Consider the following 22797-nt stretch of genomic DNA (forward strand, 5'->3'; position numbering starts at 1 on the left):
TCGCTTGAATCTGGGAGGTGGAGGTTGCAGTGAGCCGATATTGCACCACTGCATGCCAGCCTGGATGACAGAGTGAGACTCTGTCTCAAAAAAAAGAAAAAAGAAAAAAAAGGAAAATAGTCAAACTTCATAAAACATACTAGGAAACTAGGCAGAATAAATGGGAAACAGCAGAAACAGCCAAGAGATCCAGAACTGAAAAACTAAAGATAATGGATTTGTTACTTTTAGGACAAAAAAAAATCAGAATGATTAATATGTTAAGGGAAATAAAAGTGAAACTTGAAAACATAGAAAAGGAAGGCTGGGCGTGGGGGTGCACACTTGTAATCCTAGCGCTTTAGGAGGCTGGTGGGGAGGATTGTTTGTTGCCAGGAGTTCAAGACCAGCCTGGACAACATAGCAAGACCCCATCAAAGTTTTAAAATAAGCCAGGCATGGTGGTGCATGCTTGTAGTCCCAGCTACCTGGGAGGCTGAGGTGGGAAGGTCACTTGAACCCAAGAATTTGAGCCTGCAGTAAGCGTGATCGCACCACTGCACTCCAACCTAGGTAACAGAGTGAGACCCTGTCTCAAAAAAAAAAAAGGAAAGAAAAAAAGAAGGAAAACATAAGCAAGAACAAGAAACCATTTAACCAAACAGACTTGAAAAAAACCAACAAGATTTCTCAAAACAAAAAAAATTGAAGTTTCAAATTCAATGGATAAATTAAACAGTAGATTAAACATGTCTGAAGAGAGTACTAGTAAATGGGAATATAGACCAAAGGAAATTATACAGAAGATAGTCCAGAGAAATAGTGATAGAGAATAATAGAGAGGTTAAAAGACATAGAAGAGGTCCAATCAAACAGCCAATTAGAAATGGGAGCCAACCACAGCTGCACTAGAGATGGAGGAAAGTTCCACAACAAATACTTCTGACTTGGAATTTCTGCAGACTATAATGGAGGAAATCATTATGTTATACAGCCTTAGGGTGAATATGAATGATCATAAAGATATAATGATTCAGGCTAGGCATGGTGCCTCACGCCTGAAATCCCCACACTTTGGGAGGCCAAGTGGCGAGGATCAGTTGAGCCTAGGGATTTGAGACCATCTTGGGCAATGTAGCAAGACCCCATCTCTACAATAAATGTTTTTAAAAATACAATGGTTCAAAAGAAAGTCTCAGAAGATATTTGCCAATGTGCCAAGAATAAAGGAAAATGCCATACCTCAACCAGAAATGATTACAAAGGATGACAAAGATTATATCCAAGAATATGAGTTCATGGCTGGGCATGGGGGCTCATGTCTATAATCCCAGCACTTTGGGAGGCCAAGGCGGGCGGATCACCTAAGGTCAGGAATTCGAGACCAGCCTGGACAACATGGCGAAACCCCACCTCTACTAAAACTATAAAAATTATCCAGGCATGGTGGCAGGCACCTATAATCCCAGCTACTTAGGCGGCTGAGGTAGGGACAATTGCTTGAACCCAGGAGGCAGAGGTTGCAGTGAGACGAGATCGTGCCACTGCATTCCAGCCTGGGAGACAAAATGAGACTCCATCTCAAAAAAAAAAAGAAAGAAAAAAAAGAAAAAAAATTTGACAGGCCGTGGTGCTGTGCGCCTGTAGTCCCTGACACTTGGGAGGCTGAGGCAGGACAATCACTTGAACCTGGGAGGTGGAAGCTGCAATGAGCCGAGATCATGCCACTGCACTCCAGCTTGGGCAACAGAACGAGACTCTGTCTCAAAAAAATAAATAAATAAAATGAAAGAAAAGAATGTGAATTCATCAACTTTATAATATCTGATGTAAATAAAAGGTGCCATGAAGAAAATGGAATAAAAATTGAACTAAATAAGTCTAAAGACATCCCATATTCATTGACTAGAAGATTTAATATTGTTAACATGGCAATGCTCACCAATTCTTCCATAGATTTAAAGCAATCCTCACCAAAATTTCACCTGGCTTCTTTGCAGAAATTGACAAGCAGATCCTAAAATTCATATAGAAATTCAAGAACACAGAATAGCCATACAAATCATGAAAAAGAAAATAACAAAGCTGGAAAATTCACACTTCCCAATTTTAGAGATAGACACATAGATGATCAATGGAAAAGAACTGAGAGTCCAGAAATAAACAAACATTCACCTTTATGATTATTAATAACTGATTTTCGACAAAGGTGCCAAGAAAAATGCAGAAAGATTCTTCTTTTCAACAAACAGAGCTGGGACAACTGAATAGCCACATGAAAAAGCATGAATATGGACCTGGAACTCACACCATATGTAGAAACTAACTCACAAAGGATCAAACATCTAAAAATATAGAAGAAAACAGAGGCCTTGGACTGACAATGACTTCTAAGACACCAAAAGAACGATCAACATTAGAAAATATAGATTAACTATATTGATAGATTCTATCAAAATTTAAGTCACTTTTGTGCTACAAAGAACACCATCAAGAAAGTAAAAAGACAACCCGCAGAATGGGAAAAAAATTTGCAAATCTGATTAGGGACTTGTATCCAGAATACATAAAGAACTTTTACAACTCAACATTAAAAAGACAAATAGGCCAGGCATGGTGGCTTATATCCGTAACCACAGCACTTTGGGAGGCCAAGGTGGGAGAATCACTCAAGCCCAGGAGTTTGAGATCAGCCTGGACAATATGGCAAAATCCCTTTTCTACTAAAAATACAAAAGTTAGCTAGGCGTGGGGATGCGCACCTGTAGTCTCAGCTACTTGGGAGGCTAAGGTGAGAGGATCACTTGAACCTATGAGGCAGAAGTTGCAGTAAGCCAAGAATGTGCCACTGTACTCCAACCTGGGCTACAGAGCAAGACTGTCTCAAAAATAAGGTAAAATAAAATAAAAAAATAAAAAGACAAACAGTCTAATTAAAACATAGGCAAAGTAGGCCGGGCACAGTGGCTCATGCCTGTAATTCCAGCACTTTGGGAGGCCAAGGCAGGCTGACCACCCGAGGGCAGGAGTTCGAGACCAGCCTGACCGATATGGAAAAACCCTGTCTCTACTAAAAATACAAAATTAGCCAGGCATGGTGGCACATGCCTGTAAACCCAGCTACTCAGGAGGCTGAGGCAGGTGAATTGCTTGAACCCAGGAGGCAGAGGTTGCAATGAGCCGAGATCACGCCATAGATCTCCAGCCTGGGTGACAGAGCGAGACTCCGTCTAAAAAAAAAAAAAAATAGGCAAAGTAACTGAACAGAACAGATATTTCTCTTTTAAAAAAAAATGCCCAATAACCACACGAAAAGACACTCAACATCCCTGGCCATCAGGAAAATTCAAATCAAAACTACAATGAGATATCATTTCGCCCCCACTATGATGGCTATAATCAAAAACACAAACAACAACAAGTGTTGGCTTGAATGTGGAGAAAGAAACTTCAATTATCCAGGACATTGCTGGTGGAAAGTGTAGTGCTTTGAAAAACAGTCTGGAAGTTCCTCGACAGATTAAACACAGAGCCAATATATGATGTAGTAATTCCACTCCTAGGTATATACACAAGAGAAATCAAAACATGCCCTCTCAAAAAAGAAATACTAATACATGCTATAATACGGGTGAAACGTGAACATTTTGCCAAGTGAAAAGAGGAACTCACAAAAGACTACATATTGTATGATCCTATTTACATGACACTGTCCAGAATAGATAACTCTACTGAGACAGACAAAACGCTGGTGGTTGCCTAGAGAGTGAGGCGTGGGGTTATGGCAAAAAGGGAATAACTGCTAATGGGTACAGGGTTTTGGGGAGGTGATGCTAAAAATATCCTAAAATTCATTTCATTCTAATTTCTCTGTTCTGAAATATTCCTTTCTGTATATTAAGTTACAGAAATGTAGTTTCCCGGTGTTTAACTTGACTAACTGCGGTATTCTGACTGAGAATCTTTTTTGTAATTTTATAACAAAAATTGGATTTGAAAGGTACGACAGTATTTTTTTATGAGAAAGTACTGCTCTGTGTAACTCCTGTGTATGGTACATACTGAGCTTTACTATTATTGTCACAGATTTAGAGACAGTTTCTTATTTTCACACTGAATCATGGTACCACTGTAATTTTAAAAGCAGTTGGATTAATTGATATCTGCCCTTTTAATAAAATATGGGTAGAGTTTTTTGGGCTTTTTTGTTTTTGAGACAGGATCTCACTCTGTCACCTAGGTTGGACTGCAGAGGCACAATCACAGCTCACTGTGGCCTCTTAACACTTGAGCTCAAGTGATTCTCCTGCATCAGCCACCCGCTAGCTAGGACCATAGATGTGTGCCACCACCACACCCAGCTAATTTTTTTTTAAGTGTTTTGTAGAGACAGGGTCTCACTATGTTGCCCTGGCTGGTCTTGACTTGAACTCCTGGCCTCAAGCAGTCCTCCTGCCTCAGCCTCCCAAAATGCTGCGATTATAGGCGTGTGTCGCCCTACCTGGCCCAGGGTAGAGTTAATTTTGAATGCCATCTGCCATTATTCACAAATGAGTTTGTGAATAATGAGATACTCAGTATCTTTATTCTATCTTTTTAATAAAGTGTCAAGTTATCTGTTACATTACGGGAACCGAGAAACATCAGACATTATTATGTGCACAGACCTACACAGATAAGCGAATGAAACAGAATGGAATGAATGCTGAAAAGTGTGAAACAGAAAACTACAACGTCTAGCTTGCTATCTTCATTAAAAAAAAAAAAACCTATGATAATGAACTATAATTTTGGCAGATGAATTTTTAAAATTGAGAATTTGTATTTTCTCATTTACTCTACATGGTAATAGCTTAAGTATTTTTATTTCAGCATTGACAATTGCTATTGTATATTTTGCCTAAAAAGGATGATTTAAAGTCATTCAAATTTATAAAAGCAATTTCCCAGAAAAAATACACTGAACAGAAATATTTACTTTGCCAAAATGAACTTTAGAGGCATATTTGGGGTAATTAAAGCTTAATAACTCCTTCCTTTAAAAACAAACCATTAAAACATAAAAACAAACTCATATGCATACTGCTTTATAATCTGCTTTTTTCACTTAATATATTGTAGACATTTTTCTCTGTCATTACATATTCTTCTATATTATTTTCATCGCACTATTACTCTATTTTTATGGTAGAAATATAATTTAATCTTCTATTGAACTTTTCTTTTCATAGTATGTCACTTGAAAAAAGACATGAAGAATAAGAAGGTACAAAATGCATCTAATCAGAGCTCTATAAGGAGAGACAATATTTGAGGTGATTATAGCTGAGAATTGGCCAGAACTATTGAAAGATACAAATTCTAGGATAAAGTCAAAGAATTCCAAGCAGGATAAATAATCTACTTAGGGCCAGGTGTGGTAGCTCACGCCTGCAATCCTAGCACTTTGGGAAGCTGAGGCAGGTGGATCACCTGAGGTCGGGAGTTAGAGACCAGCCTGATCAACATGGAGAAACTCTGTCTCTACTAAAGATACAAAATTAGCCAGGCATGGTGGTGCATGCCTGTAATCCCAGCTACTCGGGAGGATGAGGCAGTTTTGAACCCGGGAGGCAGAGGTTGTGGTGAGCTAAGATCACACTCCAGCCTGGGCAACAAGAGTGAAACTCCATCTCAAAAGAAATAATAATAATAATAATAATCTACTTAGACACATCGCAGTGAAACTGCCTGACGCAGGGGTTAAAAAAAACTAAAAGCACCCAGAAAGAATATCAACTACACAAGTACTGCAATTAGAACGTGTGCCTGACTTAACATCAGTGGAAGCCAAGAGACAGCAGAATGTCTTCAATTATCGATAGTGGCAGATTTGATGACAGGGAAGCAGATTAGAGGTCATATAATAACAAGGGCTTTGAGGAAACTAAGAATTTTATGCAGGGAAATACTGAGCTGATACTGGAAGATGGAAAGGATCACATAACAGAGAAATGCAATAAATACAGACAAAAAGTGATGTTGTAAATGGCAAGGAGAATGGAGAGCAGAGGATTAATTTAAGATATTTACAAACTGGTAACTGATTAAGAAATATAAGGGTAAGACAAATGTCCATTTGATTTTTCAATACGTTATATGAATATATTTTTAATTTAGTTCTATGACCAGACCATAGTTTCATAAATAAACTATTTCATAAATAAATGAAGACAAAATGTCAAAAAAAGTCAAAAGAATGCCCAAAAGCTAATATCCACAGCTTTTTTTTTTTTTTTTCCCAGACAGGTTCTCACTCTGTTGCCCAGGCAAGGGGGCAGTGGCTATGGCATGATAATAGCTCACTGTGGTCTGGAACTCCTAGGCTCAAGGGATCCTCCCACCTCAGCCTCCCAAGTAGCTAGGACTATAGGCACATGCCACCACACTCACATGCCACCACGCCCACCTAATTTTTAAAAAAAATATTTGTAAAGACAGAGCCTCGCTATGTTGCCCAGGCTGGTCTTGAATTCCTGGCCTCCAGCAATCCTCAGGCCTTGGCCTCTGAAATTGTTGGGATTACAAGGATGAGCCACCATCCCCACCCACATCCAATGATTTGAAGAACTATTTACCAGCACTCAACTCAAGGCTTCTCAAGTTCTAAAACACTGACCCTGAAACAATGATAAGCCAGGACTGAGGGTGATGTAATTTCTGAATTATTTGCCTTACCTCTAGTAACACACTAACTGCTAACACTAGGAGTCAGTTATTTGCTATCTGAAACTTAATAGAACCCCACGTAAGTCCTTAAGGAAAACTATTCAACATTTTTCCCCTAACTTTCTGATTTCTAAAAAAAATCAGGCTTGCAATATTTACCTTCATGAATAAATGCTCTCTCTTTTAAACCCTACTATATTTAATGGGCATGTTTAAAATTTATTCCTTGACACGTCAAAAATCTTATTTTAACCAGTTTTGATGAAAATTTTTGTAAAATTATGAATGCTTTGCCACCCTAAAAAAAAAAAAAACAAAACAAAACACCAGACTTCAGGTATACTGGCTCACACCTATTATTATCCTAGCACTTTGTGAGGCAGAGACAGGAGGGTCACTTGAAGCCAGGAGTTTGAGACCAGCCTGAGCAACAAAGCAAGACTCCCATTCTCTACAAAAAATAAAACAAAAATGTACTTTACCCTACATAATCTTCAGGACAAGTAAGAGTGATCCACTGTTGTACTATACTATTATAGTGATACCTTTAGCAAAACCGGAAATGTAGAGCGCAATCAGGCCCCACTCAACAGCCCCAGCGAGCTGTGCCTTTCTACCTAGGCTGCTTCCACAGTGTTCTCCCTAACAATCCTACACTTCTATTACTATAGTCGATTTACTGCCAAAGTTACACAGAAGAAAAGAGACAAATAATCAGGCTTGTTAAACTCGTAACTAATTTACTCAATTTATGTACTCATGCATTAAGTAAAGGCCCGCCCACTGAGCACCTAATACATGCAGGGCAAACCCTCCCTTCAGGATCTCAGGAGAAAACTACAAATAGGCAAAAGGACAATACAGAGAAGCGCTGTGGAAGAATGAGGCGTGTAGGAGGCTTTTGCAGAGGAGTCAATATTTGAACTGAGTCTCAAATAATAAAGAAAAATTATGGTGAACAAATGCTAGAAACTATTCCAGGCAAAGGAATGAAGCTATGAAGACTTGTTGGATTTTTCTGAGGCCTGAAGCTCAGTCAGATGCCTCTAAATGCCATGCTCTCTTTTCTTGACAATATTGTATTTAATAGGCTTTTGTCTAAGGGAAGTTTATCTACTTACTTTCCAGGCCACCAGTTACATTCCTGATCAGTGTTGTCCTATAAACATAAAATGTGTGGCTGGGTGAGGTGGCTCACACCTGTAATCCCAGTACTTTGGGAGGTCGAGGCAGGCGCATCACCTGAGGTCGGGTGACCTCATGTGATCATGAGGTCTAACCAACATGGAGACCAGCCTGACCAACATGGAGAAACCCCGTCTCTACTAAAAATACAAAATTAGCCAGGCGTGGTGGAGCATGCCTGTAATCCCGGCTACCTGGGAGGCTGAGGCAAGAGAATTGCTTGAACCTGGGAGGCAGAGGTTGTGGTGAGTCGAGATCGCACCACTGCACTCCAGCCTGGGAAACAAGAGCAAAACTCTGTCTAAAAACAAAACAAAACAAAACAAAAATATATATATATAAAAAATGTGAATCACCGTGTGTAATTTTAAAATGTTCAGCAGCCACATTAAAAAGTGAAAAGAAACAGGTGCAAGTAAGTCTCTGAAATCTGACGTATTACAACTATAGTGTTTCTCAGTCCAGACTAGCCACATTTCAAGTGCTCAACCAGACTATATTAAACAGTGTACTTCTAGTGGCAGCCATATTGAACAACGTAATTCTAGATCAAGAATCAGAAAGCTTTTTCCATAAAGGGCAGTATAGTCTGCAACTATGTAACAACTACTCAACTCCACTGTTGCAGCATGAGAAAGCACTACCAACACAAAGGAATGAACATAGCCACCTTTGCCAACTTTGTTCTAGATGGCCAAGTTTACCGTAAATCTGGTTGGCAAATAAAACGGACAAGTACATACACATTATTTTTTATAATACAACACAGCTATGGTGAATACTGATGGTTGCTTCCCAAATAAGGACACGCATGTCACTGCCTTTGCCAAAAACTGACTTAAAAATGGGCCTGAATATCAGGTAGCAAAGAGATGACCCACTCAAGCTTACTGACTGGGAAAAATTTAAAGAGGTCCTTTTTGTAAGTGTGTGGTCAGAGTTTAAGAAAACCAACAAAGGATGGTAAGGATGATACGGAATTCTAGGGCTAGTAATAAACATCATGAAAGCTGTTACCATCCTGAGGCCACAAAGGGCAAAGTGGGGAAAGGGTTAGTGGAACTCAGAGAGAACTCTTTGGAGAGAAATATTAGAGAGGAGCGATGGTTACCTACCAGGGAGAGAAACTTAGTTACAGACACACCCACCTTACTCTCTGCTCTTAGATCTCCTGAAGTTCCCCCACTGGCCAAGCCTACCAGAACCACACAGGGCATTGGAGACTATTGTTGCAGTTCTTAAGGTTAGTCTCCCAGGAAACAAAGTAGGGTAGAAAAGACTGGAGAAGCAAAAGGTAGATAGCTAGCATAACTTGTAATCGAACTCTGGCCAATGAGACATGAGAAGTCTGTTGGGGAATTTCTATGGAAGGTTTCATCGCTAAAGAGAAAGACAGGGAAAGAGACAGTTTCTCTTCTGATAGAAGTCATTGTTTTGGTTTTCTAGTTTTCTCAACCAGAACAGACTTACTAACCCCCTGTCATTACTTCTATCTGTCCTTTATCACCACCACCAATTTTCTGGACCCACGAAGCCACACGCTGACTCCAGATATTACCTGCTATCTGCCTTCTGATTCCAAATTGCCATGCACTACAGAAAAAAATTAGGAAAATGGGCCCATTTTAAACTGCTGCTGTCAAGCCTTAGGCAGGCCTGCAATGAAAATATGCAATCTTTGTCTTTGCCTCTTGATGAATTTCTGTGACATTCCTCACAAAAGTGTTTCGAAACCTTTTCCATTTTCAAGTCCCAGCCCCACCAAGTAACTTTTTAGTTGTTCAGTTTTGCTACCAATCCTTAAATGTCTTCTATGTTTCTTAATTTTCGCTGTCTTTCATCCTCTTCTCCAACATTTCTGTGTCAGAGGAAAGAGTAGCCCATCTCTTTTTCAAGACTACCCCTGCAAACTACTATTATCTTGATCTTTCCCTATTCAAAAAGTTCAACCCATTGAGTCAATAATATTGTCCACATTTACATTTCTGAGACAATTTGTTCTTTAAAAATCATGTTTCAGAAATTATGACATGGATGTCATCAATGATATTGAAAATAAAATCTGTGGTTCTCCTAACACTTACTTATCAAGTATTACATGTTAAATTTGTTTTAAAAAAATAAGTAACTGAACATCAAACCTATGATTTAACAATTTATTACTTAGGTTGAGAATAAATTTTTAAGTGAATTTTTTAAAGTTACATAGTAATAGTAATATAATGGCAACATAACTGAAATTTGAGAAATGATTTTTTCTTAAAAAACCAGTCCTTTTGAAGATCACTTAACCCTCATGACATGCTGTACTTTTCCTTCTAATACAAAATGTTCTGAGAAAGAAGTTTACACTTCTTATCTTTGCTTTCTTGCTAGCCAATATTTTCCACCCATTCCGCAACTCTTCTTTCCCTGAAGACATTACAGCCTCCAAATTTCTAAATCCCCATCCTTGTTAAATCTGCTACAAATTTTAACATATAGTCTTGCTCTGTCACCCAGGCTGGAGTGCAGTGGTGCAATCCCAGCTCACTGTGACCTCTAACTCCTGGGCTCAAGCAATCCTCCCACCTCAGCCTCCTGAGTAGCTTGGGCTACAGGCACATGTTACCATGCCCACCTACTTTTTTAAAATTTTTTTAAAGATGGGGTCTTGCTATGTTGCCCAGACTGGTCTTAAACTCCTGGCCTCAAACAATCCTTCCACCTCAGCCTCCCAAAGTGCTTGGATTATAAGCGTGAGCCACCAATCTGGCCTCATTTCTTTTTTTTTTGAGATGGAGTCTCGCTCTGTCGCCCAGACTGGAGTGCAGTGGCCGGATCTCAGCTCACTGCAAGCTCCGCCTCCCGGGTTCACGCCATTCTCCTGCCTCAGCCTCCCGAGTAGCTGGGATTACAGGCGCCCGCCACCTCGCCCGGCTAGTTTTTTGTATTTTGTAGTAGAGACGGGGTTTCACCGTGTTAGCCAGGATGGTCTCGATCTCCTGACCTCGTGATCTGCCCGTCTCGGCCTCCCAAAGTGCTGGGATTACAGGCTTGAGCCACCGCGCCCGGCCTAATCTGGCCTCATTTCTATTTTTAAAATAAAGAAGCTGAGATTCAAAGAAATTAAACATCTTGTACACTGTCACATGGCCAATAAGTAACAGTAACTGAGCCTGAAGAAATCCATGTCTTCTGACCCCTAGCATTAAAAAAAAAAAAAAAAAAAAAAAAAAAAGCCAGCCAACCTATGTGATTATACTCCTAAAGATGATTAAGGAATACTAATCAGTGACTAATAACCAATTTTCAAGTTTCAGTTCTTTTAACAAATGTTATCTTCATCTACTTGTGGCAAGAACAGAACTAGCTAACGTGTAGGCACTGACTAGTTTATTGCCTAGAAATTCAAACTCATTTTTAAATCCTGATTGCTTTCTAAAAAACTCTTATTGACCATGTCTTAGAACACCTACATTCCAGCTTCACTTTCTTCTCCACAAAGCAATACAAAAGTCACTTGAAAAATCACTTTTTTTTTTTTTTTTTTTTTTGAGACGGAGTCTCAAAAAAATCACCTTTATGTCCATAGTATGGTTAGGCTTGGGAGTATTTCTTGAGCCAATCACTTTTCAATCTTAATAATAAAAGGGAAGATAGTAAAATCCAACTGTAATCGTCTATTGCTCCACTGACCACGAAAACTGTACAAAGTTCTCAACTACTCGCATGTCTGCACTACTTCAGAAAAATGGAATCTGAGCTAGAAATGTGTATCTGAGCTAGAAATTAGTGTATGTTCATACAGAAACAAAGACTTAATAGTTAATGTTCAAACAACTAGCTAGCCATTTTGGAAAACTAAAAATTTAGATTCCCCAATGATGAATGCATCACTCAAAAATAAATTTCACGTGGATCAAATATGTCACTATAAAACACCACAAAAGTAAACAAAAGTCGTGTTTTCTTTTTTTCATAATCTTGAATGATTTCTAAGCATGATCAAAAAAACCTATAAGCAGCCAGGCATGGTGGCTCATGCCTGTAATCCCAGCACTTTGGGAGGCTGAGGTGGGTGGATCACTTGAGGTCAGCAGTTCGAGACCAGCCTGGCTGACGTGGTGAAACCCTGTCTCTACCAAAAATACAAAAATTAGTGGGGCATGGTGGCACATGCCTGTAATCCCAGTTACTCAGGAGGCTAAGGCAGGAGAACTGCTTGAACCCGGGAGGCAGAGGCTGCAGTGAGCCAAGATCATGCCATTGCACTCCACTCCAGCCTGGGCAACAGAGTGAGACTCCATCTCAAAAAACAAAAACAAAACAAAACAAAAAAAACACTACACCAATTAAAAGAATATCTGATATATAAAAACAAAACATGGCAAAGCATACATACATAAGCAAAGTCAAAAGACAAATCACTAGTTAGAAAATATTCAAAGTGCACAATCAAAGGATTAATTTCTTTAATATAGAAAAAGCTCTTAAAAATAATAACCACCAGATAAGGAATAAAAGTGAGCAAAGGATATGAACACGACTTTTAAAGAAAAAAAAACATGGTCAATAAATATGAAAAAATTTCCACACCTCACTTAAAATTCATGAGAACAAATTTATGCTATACGTATACTGTCTTTCACCCATCAAATCGGGAATTTTAAAAGACTGGTAAGATTATTGCAAAGAGTGTGGTGAAACAGTATAAATAGGAATATAAAGTGGTATAACATTTTTTAAAGGAAATTTGATAATATCTAAATTTTAAATGCAAAAGCCCTTTGACATAGCAATTTCACTTTTAAGAATGTATCCTGGCCGGGTACAGTGGATCACGCCTGTAATCCCAGCACTTTGGGAGGCCGAGGCAGGTGGCGCACTAGGTCAGGAGTTCGAGACCAGCCTGACCAACATGGTGAAACCCTGTCTCTACTAAAAATACAAAAATTAGCCAGGCATGGTGGCGTGCCCCTGTAATCCTAGCTACTCAGGAAGCTGAGATAGGAGAATCGCTTGAACCAGGGAGGCGGAGGTTGCAGTGAGCCGAGGTCGCGCCACTGCACTCCAGCCTGGGCGACAGAAGGAGACTCCCTTTCAAAAAGAAAAGAATGTATCCTATAGGTACACCAGTACAAGTAAGCAATGATGCTGTTTCAATAATGCTCTCTGTAGCACTGTCTGTAATACTGCAACTCTGGAAACAGCCTAAGTTTCCATCAATAAGGGACAAGTTAAATAAACCACCAAGCATCTGTACAGCAGAAATACTACACAGGTATTTAAAAGAATTACATATACTAAATGAAAAAATATCTGAGACTTACAAAGTATAGAAGAAACAAATTGCAGATGAGATCTTAAATATGATCCCACATGTAAAAAAAAAAATGTTACTTGTGGGAGGAAGTATTACTTAATAACTTTCTATGGTGTTTGAATTTTTTCAATGAGTATTACTTTAAAATTTAAAAAAATTTATATTCACATTTTAGCAATTTGTTTAATAAAACCAAACTTTTTTTTTTTTTTTTTAGACAGAATCTTACTCTGTTGCCCAGGCTGGAGTGCAGTGGTGCAGTCTCGGCTCACTGCAACCTCCGTCTCCCGGGTTCAAGCAATTCTACTACCTCAGCCTCCTGAGTAGCTTGGATTACAGGCACCCACCACCACGCCCAGCTGATTTTTGTATTTTTAGTAGAGACAGGGTTTTATCATGTTGGTCAGGCTAGTCTCGAACTCCTGACCTCAAGCGATCCGCCCGCCTCGGCCTCCCAAAGTGCTGGGATTACAGGCGCCAGCCACTGTGCCCAGCCATCTGGGAACTATATTACTCAACTAGAGTAACTTTGGCTTATTTTTCTTTTATCACTACGTCTGTATCAACTGTGTAGGCTAACTATATATGCAAGAAGATAATTTGCCTTATTACCACTGAACTGTTACAACATCATATTATCTTGTTTTAAATCAAGAGGTAATTACTGGTAGGAATATTAGAGGATTTCACGTAGATTATAATTCTCAGTTGATATACAACAGGAGATTATAAAAGCTACCTTAGGAACTGGGACAGAAGAGTTGGCGGCACTGCCAATAAGATAATACCTTAATGAACACAGTGCCATACACGCAGAAAGTGCTTTCATATTGGCTATCCTTGACTTTGCATAAAAGGCAACCTAAGCACTGGCAAGCTGTAAGATTTGTCCAAAATCATTAACACAAGTAGGTCATCAGTCAATGACAACATATACAGTAAGACTTCGAGTCTTTTTTTTCTTTTTTTAAGTCGCAAATCTTCCAGTAGTTAAGACCTTTTTTTTTTAAGAGATGGGGTCTCACTATGTTGCCTAGGCTGGACTTCAACTCCTAGGCTCAAATGGTCCTCCCAAGCAGCTCAGACTATAGATGCAAGCCACCACATAGAACATGTCGACATGGTATTTCTGAGAACTGACATCACCTTTACAACAAAACCAGAGCCCCTATTAAGCATCCAGAATGCTACAGTAATTGAACACTGACCATTTCTTTTCAGGTATACAATCATTTCTGACCAGCCGTCTGTTTTGGCAAACGGTGTTTTCACTCACAACTGCCAACTGCACAGATGTCTTCATTTTGAGGTATTAAAGGTGGTCTTTCTAAATCCAGAAAACCTAGTCGTCTTTCATTTAACATTAAGTATGCAAGGCACTGTTTTTAGTGCCAGAGGTTTAAAGGGAGTTGACTGAAAACGGTTGAGATGTGCTGGTTTTGAAAAGGAAATGTCTTTATTATTTCCTACTAAAACAATCCTCTCTGCCTTGTCACACTAGCATTTGTGACTCCTTGACTTGGTCTAAGTCAGCATATGGTGGTGCTACTTCTAACGCTTCTGGAACCCTCATTAACAAATACCTTCAGTGTGTGCCATTTCACAATGAATTTAACTAATTTCCACCACCTCAGCAGCAGTAAAAGAAGGAAATACTGCCCCACTCATCAAATGTATACCAATTACGGCTTGCTATTTGGCACTATCTGCTTCTATGCTTCACATCAAGTCCTTTGACTTGCTTCAATGTGCATGTGTCAAATTTAAAGCCACTTTTGTCCTCCTGGGCCCACTGGAGGGTCCCCAGCAAGGGCCACTATCCACCGGCTGTCAGGGCAGTTGGCTGGGTACTAAGAGGCTGTTGGAGCCTTATCTTCTTACTTACTTCTGGCCTTTCCAATTTGCTCTATATTCCTATCCATGAAAACCAACCACAAATCCATCTGTACTACTTACCCCTCATCCTCTCTAAAAGCAAACAAACACCACACACACAACACTGTACTGTCTTAAAGTCTTTACAAACACATACCTCTTTGGATTGAAAGCCCTCTCCCAGTCTTATCTCAAAGGCCAAACTCAAAATCTATTTCAGTGAGACTTTCCTTCATTCTAAAGCAAGGGCTCCCCCGACCCCATCCGTCTCTACTTGGTTACTATAACTCACTTAGCTCCTATTTATAACAAAGGATTGTTTTCTATTTGGGTATCTCATGTACACCAACTTCAAGCTCCCTATTAACAAACCTGGTACACTGTCTTACATTTAGATCAAAGGTGCTTAACTGACACCAGATTATTAATCTGCTGGCTGGAAGGCTATCATCAAAAGACCGATAATAACAAGTCTTGGTGAGGATGTGGAGAAATTGGAACCCTCATACATTGCTGGTGGGAACATAAGGAGTAGCTGGTTTGGAAAAGTATAGCAGTTCCTCAAAAAGTTAAACACACGTTTACCATGACTCAGTAACTCAACTCTTACGTATATACCCAAGAGAACTGAAAACATATATTCCATAAGCTTCTACACAAATGTTCATAGCATTATTTATAACAGCCAATCATTGTAAATAACCCCCAAAATAAGTATCAACTGACAGATAAGCAAACTGTATCATACCTACACAATGAAATATTATTCAGCCACACACACAAAAAAATGAAGTACTGATACATCTTAAAACACACTGCTCAGGAGGCTGAGGAAGGAAGATCACTTGAGTCCAGGAGATTGAGGCTGCAATGTGCTATAATCATGCCTGTGAACAGCCACTGCACTCCAGCCTGGACAGCAGAGCAAGATCCCGCCTCAAATAAAAAAACCAAACAAACATGGAAAACATTATGCTAAGCTCAAGCAGCCAGACACAAAGGCCACATGTTCTATGAATCCCCTTATAAGAAATGCCCAGATCAAGCAAATCTAAAGTGACAGGAAGTATATTAGCGGTTGCTAGAGGCTAAGAGAGGAATGGGACTTCTTTCGGGGGTGATAAAAATGTTTTGGAATTAAGCAGCAGTGATGGTTCTACAACCTTGTAAATATATTAGCAACCACTGAATTGTAAACTTTAAAATGGTGACTTTATTGGTACGCAAATATATTACTAAAAAATTAAAAGGAATGGAGACCTGGCATGGTGGCTCATGCCTATAATACCAGCGCTTTGGGAGGTCAGGGCAACCAGATCACTTGCCAGAGTTCGAGACCAGCCTGGTCAACATATTGAAGTCCCGACTCTATTAAAATACAAAAATTAGCTGGGCGTGGTGGCACATGACTTTATCCCAGCTACTCGGGAGGCTGAGGCAGGAGGATCACTTGGGCCTGGGAGGTGAAGGTCACAGTAAGCCAAGATTGCACCACTCCAGCCTAGGCGACAAAGTGAAACTGTCTCCAAAAAAAAAAAAAAAAAATTAGGAGGAATGGAAGGAAAAAGGAAGAGAAGAGGATGGGGAAAAAGGGAAGAAACAAAGAAGGAGGAAGAGGGGAAGAAAAAGTGCCGGGCACGGTGGCTCATGCCTGTAATTCCAGCACTTTGGGAGGCTAAGGTTGGTGGATTATCTAAGGTCAAAAGTTCGAGACCAGCCTGACCAACATGGAGAAACCCCATCTCTACTAAAAATACAAAATTATCTGCGCGTGGTGACGCATGCTTGTAATCCCAGCTACTTGGGAGGCTGAAGCAGGAGAATGGCTTGAACCCAGGAGGCAGAGGTTGCAGTGAGCCAATATTGCACCATTGCACTCTACTCTGGGCAACAAGAGCAAAACTGTCTCAAAAAAAGAAGAAAAGAAAAAGGAGAGAAAGAAAGGGCACCTAGACCAGCCTGGGCGCGGTGGCTCACGCCCATAATCCCAGAACTTTGGGATTACTCCCAAAGCACTTACTCCCCAAGGTTAACAAATGTTACAATATGCGAAGAAACATTTTCAAATTAGCATTACTTACATTAAACCAAAGAGGTTGTTACACTTCTTGATTTAAGCTAACCAATTCAATTTTTAACACCTGCACTAAAACCTGGCTTGACTAAAACTTAATGAACTAGGACAATAAAGAACACTGAAAATAATAGAAATTAGAAGAATTTAGAATCTTTTTAAAAACTTGGGACGTAAAGAGAATGATCACATACAGTGACAGAAAGTTTCAATTAAAATAACTTTTCTGTCCCGAGAACTGGAAGGAACAAACAAGTATGAAGTTTCTAATGTGTGAAAATGCAGGCAAGGGAAACAAGCTGGGTTATCACTAAGTCCCTAAATCATGGAAGGAGAATTCTCCCCAGTATTGGCTCATCCTCCTTTGCATAAATCTCACATTTTATATCACACTAAAACTAGCCCATATGCAATATAAATATGTCATATATAGCTAAGAGCCTATCAATAAACCTCATTATGCCAACTCAAGCAGCAATATTTACATTCCTGGTGGGATCCAGCTGTTGATATTTAACTTTAATTAAATTTAGGTAGAAAAAACAAAACTGTTTCTTTATGAAAAGAGATGAAATGCCAAAGACAACCTGTCTCAGAAAGTTCTGCACCTATTTGTTAACTAAACAATCCTCAAATTTCAAATCCTTGTTGCAATCAAACCTTTACAAATGTCACTGCAAAAATAAAATACCCTGATGCAATAGATGACATCAATTAGAGTTGTGTTTACAAGTCTATCATTCATAGTTATAAACCTTGACCTTAACAACAAAGGACTATCGTATTCCTCTTCGTAGTCAGGCATTAAGCAAATGTGGACACAAGAACTAATAAAACTCCCTAACTACTACTCCCCTCCCAAGATTTATAGCTCAGTATTGAACTGGATTAGGCACCCTGCTAACTACTCACATTTTACTCATTATATCTATTATGAGAGTAGTTAATTATAAGAATATTACACTGTGATAAATCTAACTATGTGTATAATTTTGGAGGTTTTCTCATTCACTTAACTTGGAGCTCCATAATGGCAAACAAATCCATACTGATCACTGCTATAGCACCAGCATCCAGCGGGGGACCTCAGCAATTATTGGTAGGTTAGGTGACTGAATGAATAGTCTCTAAAACACAGCAGATACCAATAGATGTCCACTGAATTCATTAATAAGAAAGGACGTACTTTCTAATTGCTTTGTTACTAGACATATAAAACTCTATCAATACCCATTTACAATAAAGAATTAAAGAGATAGCAATACTTAATCTATAACACTGTATTTGTTCTCTATTTCACTAATTCACCTAAAAAAAAAAAAATTAAGCCTCACCATTACTAGGTGCCTCTAGGGACTCCTTTGCAGGTTTTCTCTGGTCTTCATCTTCCTCAGGATTTTCCCTGGACTTTGACAGCCGGTTTCTTAGAGACATCTTCTCTTCACCCACCATTGTATTGTCTAGGACAGAAGGTAAAGCTTTTGTATTAGTCCATTTTCACACTGCTATAAAGACACTACCTGAGACTGGGTAATTTATAAAGGAAAGAGGTTTAACTGTCTCACAGTTCCGCATGGCTGGAAAGGCCTCAGGAAACTTACAATCATGGCAGAAGACCAAGGGGAGGCAAGGCATGTCTTACGTGGCAGCAGGACAGACAGGGCAAGGAAGTGCCACATTTAAAACCATCAGCTCTCACGAGAACTCCCTCATTACCATGAGAACAGCATGGGGGAAACTGCCCCCATGATCCAACCACCTCCCATCAGGTCCCTCCCTTGACACGTGGCAATTACAGTTAGAGATGAGATTCGTGTGGGGACACAGAGGCAAACCATATCAGCTTTGAACTAAGCATCTGGCTTATGTGAACTTCACAATACCACTATATTTAGGATAGGTGAAATGTGATGATATATTCTCTTCCTTTTGCATTAATCACTTCAAAGCATTTTCTGTGTACAAGATACTCAAGATAACAAATTTGAAGAAATCAGGTCCTATAAAATAATTTCACTGGTTTAAACATAGACCCCACTTTTAAAGAACAATTTAGTTGAAGAAAGCATTATGTAAAAAAAAAAAAAAAAAAAAAAAAAAAAGATTAAATAGTAACAGGTAACTACAAAGATGCCACAAGGTGGAGTATGATTTAATAACAAAGTCAATGGTAAAAACAATACCTTAAGTTCAGAGACAGCAGAGATCAGCAGAAGATGTAAAGGTTTCACAGAAAAGAAGGTATTTGAGACACAGTCTTGAAGAATGAGAACTGTGCATTCCATGTGCAAGAAAGGATTAAAACAAGGCCCTTATAAGCCCTGTTCAGGGAACCATGACTGAACTGAACTACAACAAAAACAAATTTTTAAGTATCTACAAAGTGCAAGGACCCTGCCAGGTGCTTTAAGTTTTCTCATTTGATCTTCATAACAATTCTGAAAAAAAAAAAAAAAAAATTACCCTCAGTTTTCACATGAGAAAACAATCATTTAAAGTAGTTACTGGCAGTGTCCTCCACCCATGTACCAGGAATACACCTGCAGTTGAACACGTTGAATCCATAGGAACACACACCAGAGCCCCAGGTACTAGAGTCTCCTTTTCTTCTCATTACAGCAACTTGCCCAAGACCACACAGCTAACGACAGAGCCAGACTTGAACTGGCATTAGTTGGATCCAAACTACAAAGACCACTAACTACTGGGGGAAAAAAGTTGGTAACAGAGAAATGTGATGAGGGAAAAGACTAGAAAGGAGGACAGGAGTCAAACTATAAAGGCCTGAGAAATTAGAAACTTTTCAGGAAGGCAGTGGTGAGACACTTTAAGCACTAAAAATCATGATCAAAGTCACAAAGATCAATATCAAGACAAGTACAAGGTTTACTCTAAAGCCATGTGTTTCACTAGCATGGTGCCAAGCAGCCGTAGTCCCAGCTACTTGGGAGGCTGAGGAGGGAGGATCACTTGAACCCAGGAGTTTTGAGTCTGGCGTGGGCAACATAGCAAGACCACATCTCGAGAAACAATTATTTATGTATTTATTTGTTGAGAACGAGTATCGCTTTGCCCAGGCTGGAGTACAGTGGCGCGATCTCGGCTCACTGCAACCTTCGCCTCCTGGGTTCAGGCGATTCTCCTGCCTCAGCCTCCCGAGCAGCTGTGATTACAGGCGCCTGCCACCACACGTGGCTAATTTTAGTATTTTAGTAGAGACAGGGTTTCCCCATGTTGGTCAGGCTGGTCGTGAACTTCTGACCTCAAATGATCCGCCTGCCTCGGCCTCCCAAAGTGCTGGGATTATAGGCATGAGCCACCGTACCCGGCCAAAAAGAACAATTTTAAATAAAAAGTAAAGCAGTGTTTCACTAAGTGATAAAGTTTTCAAGAGTCTAAAGCAAGAAGAAAACAACTGTGAAATACTCATTACATTATTCTAAAGCTACATATCATTTCTGAGACTACAGTCTTTCCTAATTTTTATATCAAAATATCCTTTTCTGTATAAAAGGATGAAATATAGTACATGGTGAGTTTGGTTGTTTTTCAGCTATTACAACTTGGCAAAGTAGAAATCTGACAAATCTAGATCAGCTTTCTTCTAATTATTTCTGAAATCAAACAAATGAAACAATTGTGGAATAGCAGATGAATATATCAAGTAGAAATGATATCATAAGATCTAATTAAGAGGAACTGAAGGGAAAAGTCAGGGCTAATTAATCACAAGATGATGCCCAACTTACAATGGTTCAATTCTGTGTAAAAGTGACAGAGGAAGCCACAAGAGCATCTATCTCTTCATCAGAAATGATGAGAGAAGTGAGAACTGAAAACTAAACTTTGAGGGACGGCCTCAAAGTAGAAGAAATCAGAGAAGAAAAAGAAAGATGCGAAACGAACCAAGATGTTTCAGTAAGAGAGGAATTTTACAAGGAATAACAGGAATTTTTTTTCTGGCCAGATGATGGGGAATTTAAAGTAAATACTCTTTTAAAGAGCATATAGCAAAAGTTTAAAGCATAAAAGACAGCAAAATGAGGCCAGGTGTGGTGGCTCAGGCCTGTAGTCCCAGCACTTTGGAAGGCTGAAGTGGGCAGATCATGAAGTCAGGAGATCGAGACCATCCTGGCTAACATGGTGAAACCCCGTCTCTACTAAAAATACAAAAAAAAAAATTAGCTGGGCGTGGTGGCGGGCGCCTGTAGTCCCAGCTACTTGGGAGGCTGAGGCAGGAGAATGGCATGAACCAGGGAGGCAGAGCTTGCAGTGAGCTGAGATCACGCTACTGCACTCTAGCCTGGGCAATAGAGCAAGACTCCGTCTCAAAAAAAAAAAAAAAAAAGACAGCAAAATGATTAAAAAATAAATGCCAGATTAAAGTTTATTACCCAAACCCTATGAAACAGTATAGCACAATGCAGTATTTCTCAAAGTAGAATACTAACAGCTGATTTTTTTAGTGCTTATGTGTTCTACATGTATTATTTTCATCTCAATAGAATCAAGACAGATACTATTGTTACTCCCCAAATATTCTTTGGCCACCAGGGGGTCCCATATACTCTTCCCTGTCTATAGAAAGCTATTTCTCCTCTGCCCTTTTATCTAGCTAACTCCTACTCGAGCCTTCAAAGAATCACGGCTGCAGCAGTAATAGAATTAATACCAACAGTTCTGATTTAATGAGCACCTATTATGCACTGCCAGGCACTGTGCTGCTAAACTTTTTACATTACATTTAATCTTTACAACCTTAGATAAGTATTATATCCTCATTTTACACATGAGTTTAGGGAAGTGATTTAACTTGTCCCGAATCATATAATTCTCCAACAGCAGAAGTAGAATTCAAAACAAAGACTATCAGATTCTACAACCTGCCCTCCTAATCGCTGGACTGCCTCCAACTCACACCCTCTGAAGTTTCCTTTACCACCGCCTCTCATCTTACCCTCTCTGCGGTCCCACTATACTCTGCGCATCCTGTCACATGTTACATTGTTCTATAATCAGAGAGCAATACTCTCTGTCTCTTACATTAGGCTTAAGTTCTCAAAGATGGGGATTACATAGTATTTTCTGTAAGACTCCCCCAAATCTAGTGTGGAGTACCTGGAGTGCAACAGGCAGCCATTAAGAGAGAAAGCGAATGTATCAGTTAACATGTAACCAATTATTCTAAGTACAAGACAGTCCCTAACTTATGATGGTTCAACTTAAAGTTTTTCAACTTTATGATGGTGCAAAAGCAACATGCATTCCATGGAAATCATATTTAGAGTACTCATACAACTATTCTGCTTTTGACTGTCAGTGTAGTATTCAATAAATTACACGAGATAGTGAACGCTTTATTGTAAAATAGTCTGTGTTCAATGACTTTGCCCAACTGTAGGCTAATATTAAGTGTTTGGGGCATACTTAAGGTACACTAGGCTAAAAATACAAAAAAAAAAAAAAAATTTAGCCAGGCGTGGCGGCAAGCACCTGTAATCCCATCTACTCAGGAGGCTGAGGCAGGAAAATTGCTTGAACCCAGGAGGCAAAGGTTGCAGTGAGCACAAGTTGTACCACCATACTCCAGCCCGGACAACAGAGTGAGACCTTGTCTCCAAAAAAAGAAATATAAAAAGAGGGTCCTTGGTAATAAGATGAGGAACCATCA

The 22797-nt window shown here is 39.4% G+C and overlaps 1 protein-coding gene across 5 annotated transcripts in view; it reads right to left on the minus strand.

Annotated features, from left to right (window-relative positions):
• The window catches only part of SOAT1 (sterol O-acyltransferase 1), a 63275-nt gene that overhangs the window by 35698 nt on the left and 4780 nt on the right, over positions 1–22797 (minus strand). For all 5 annotated transcript variants that reach the window (XM_003893454.4, XM_003893456.4, XM_009192476.3 and 2 more), the window contains exon 2: positions 18461–18586. In XM_003893454.4, the coding sequence (XP_003893503.1) occupies positions 18461–18578 (118 nt within the window). In that variant the 5' untranslated portion in view covers positions 18579–18586. The remainder of the gene's footprint in view (positions 1–18460; positions 18587–22797) is intronic.

The sequence above is a fragment of the Papio anubis genome, chromosome 1, assembly GCF_008728515.1.
Source record: "Papio anubis isolate 15944 chromosome 1, Panubis1.0, whole genome shotgun sequence".
In the NCBI taxonomy this organism is placed as follows: Eukaryota; Metazoa; Chordata; class Mammalia; order Primates; family Cercopithecidae; genus Papio; species Papio anubis.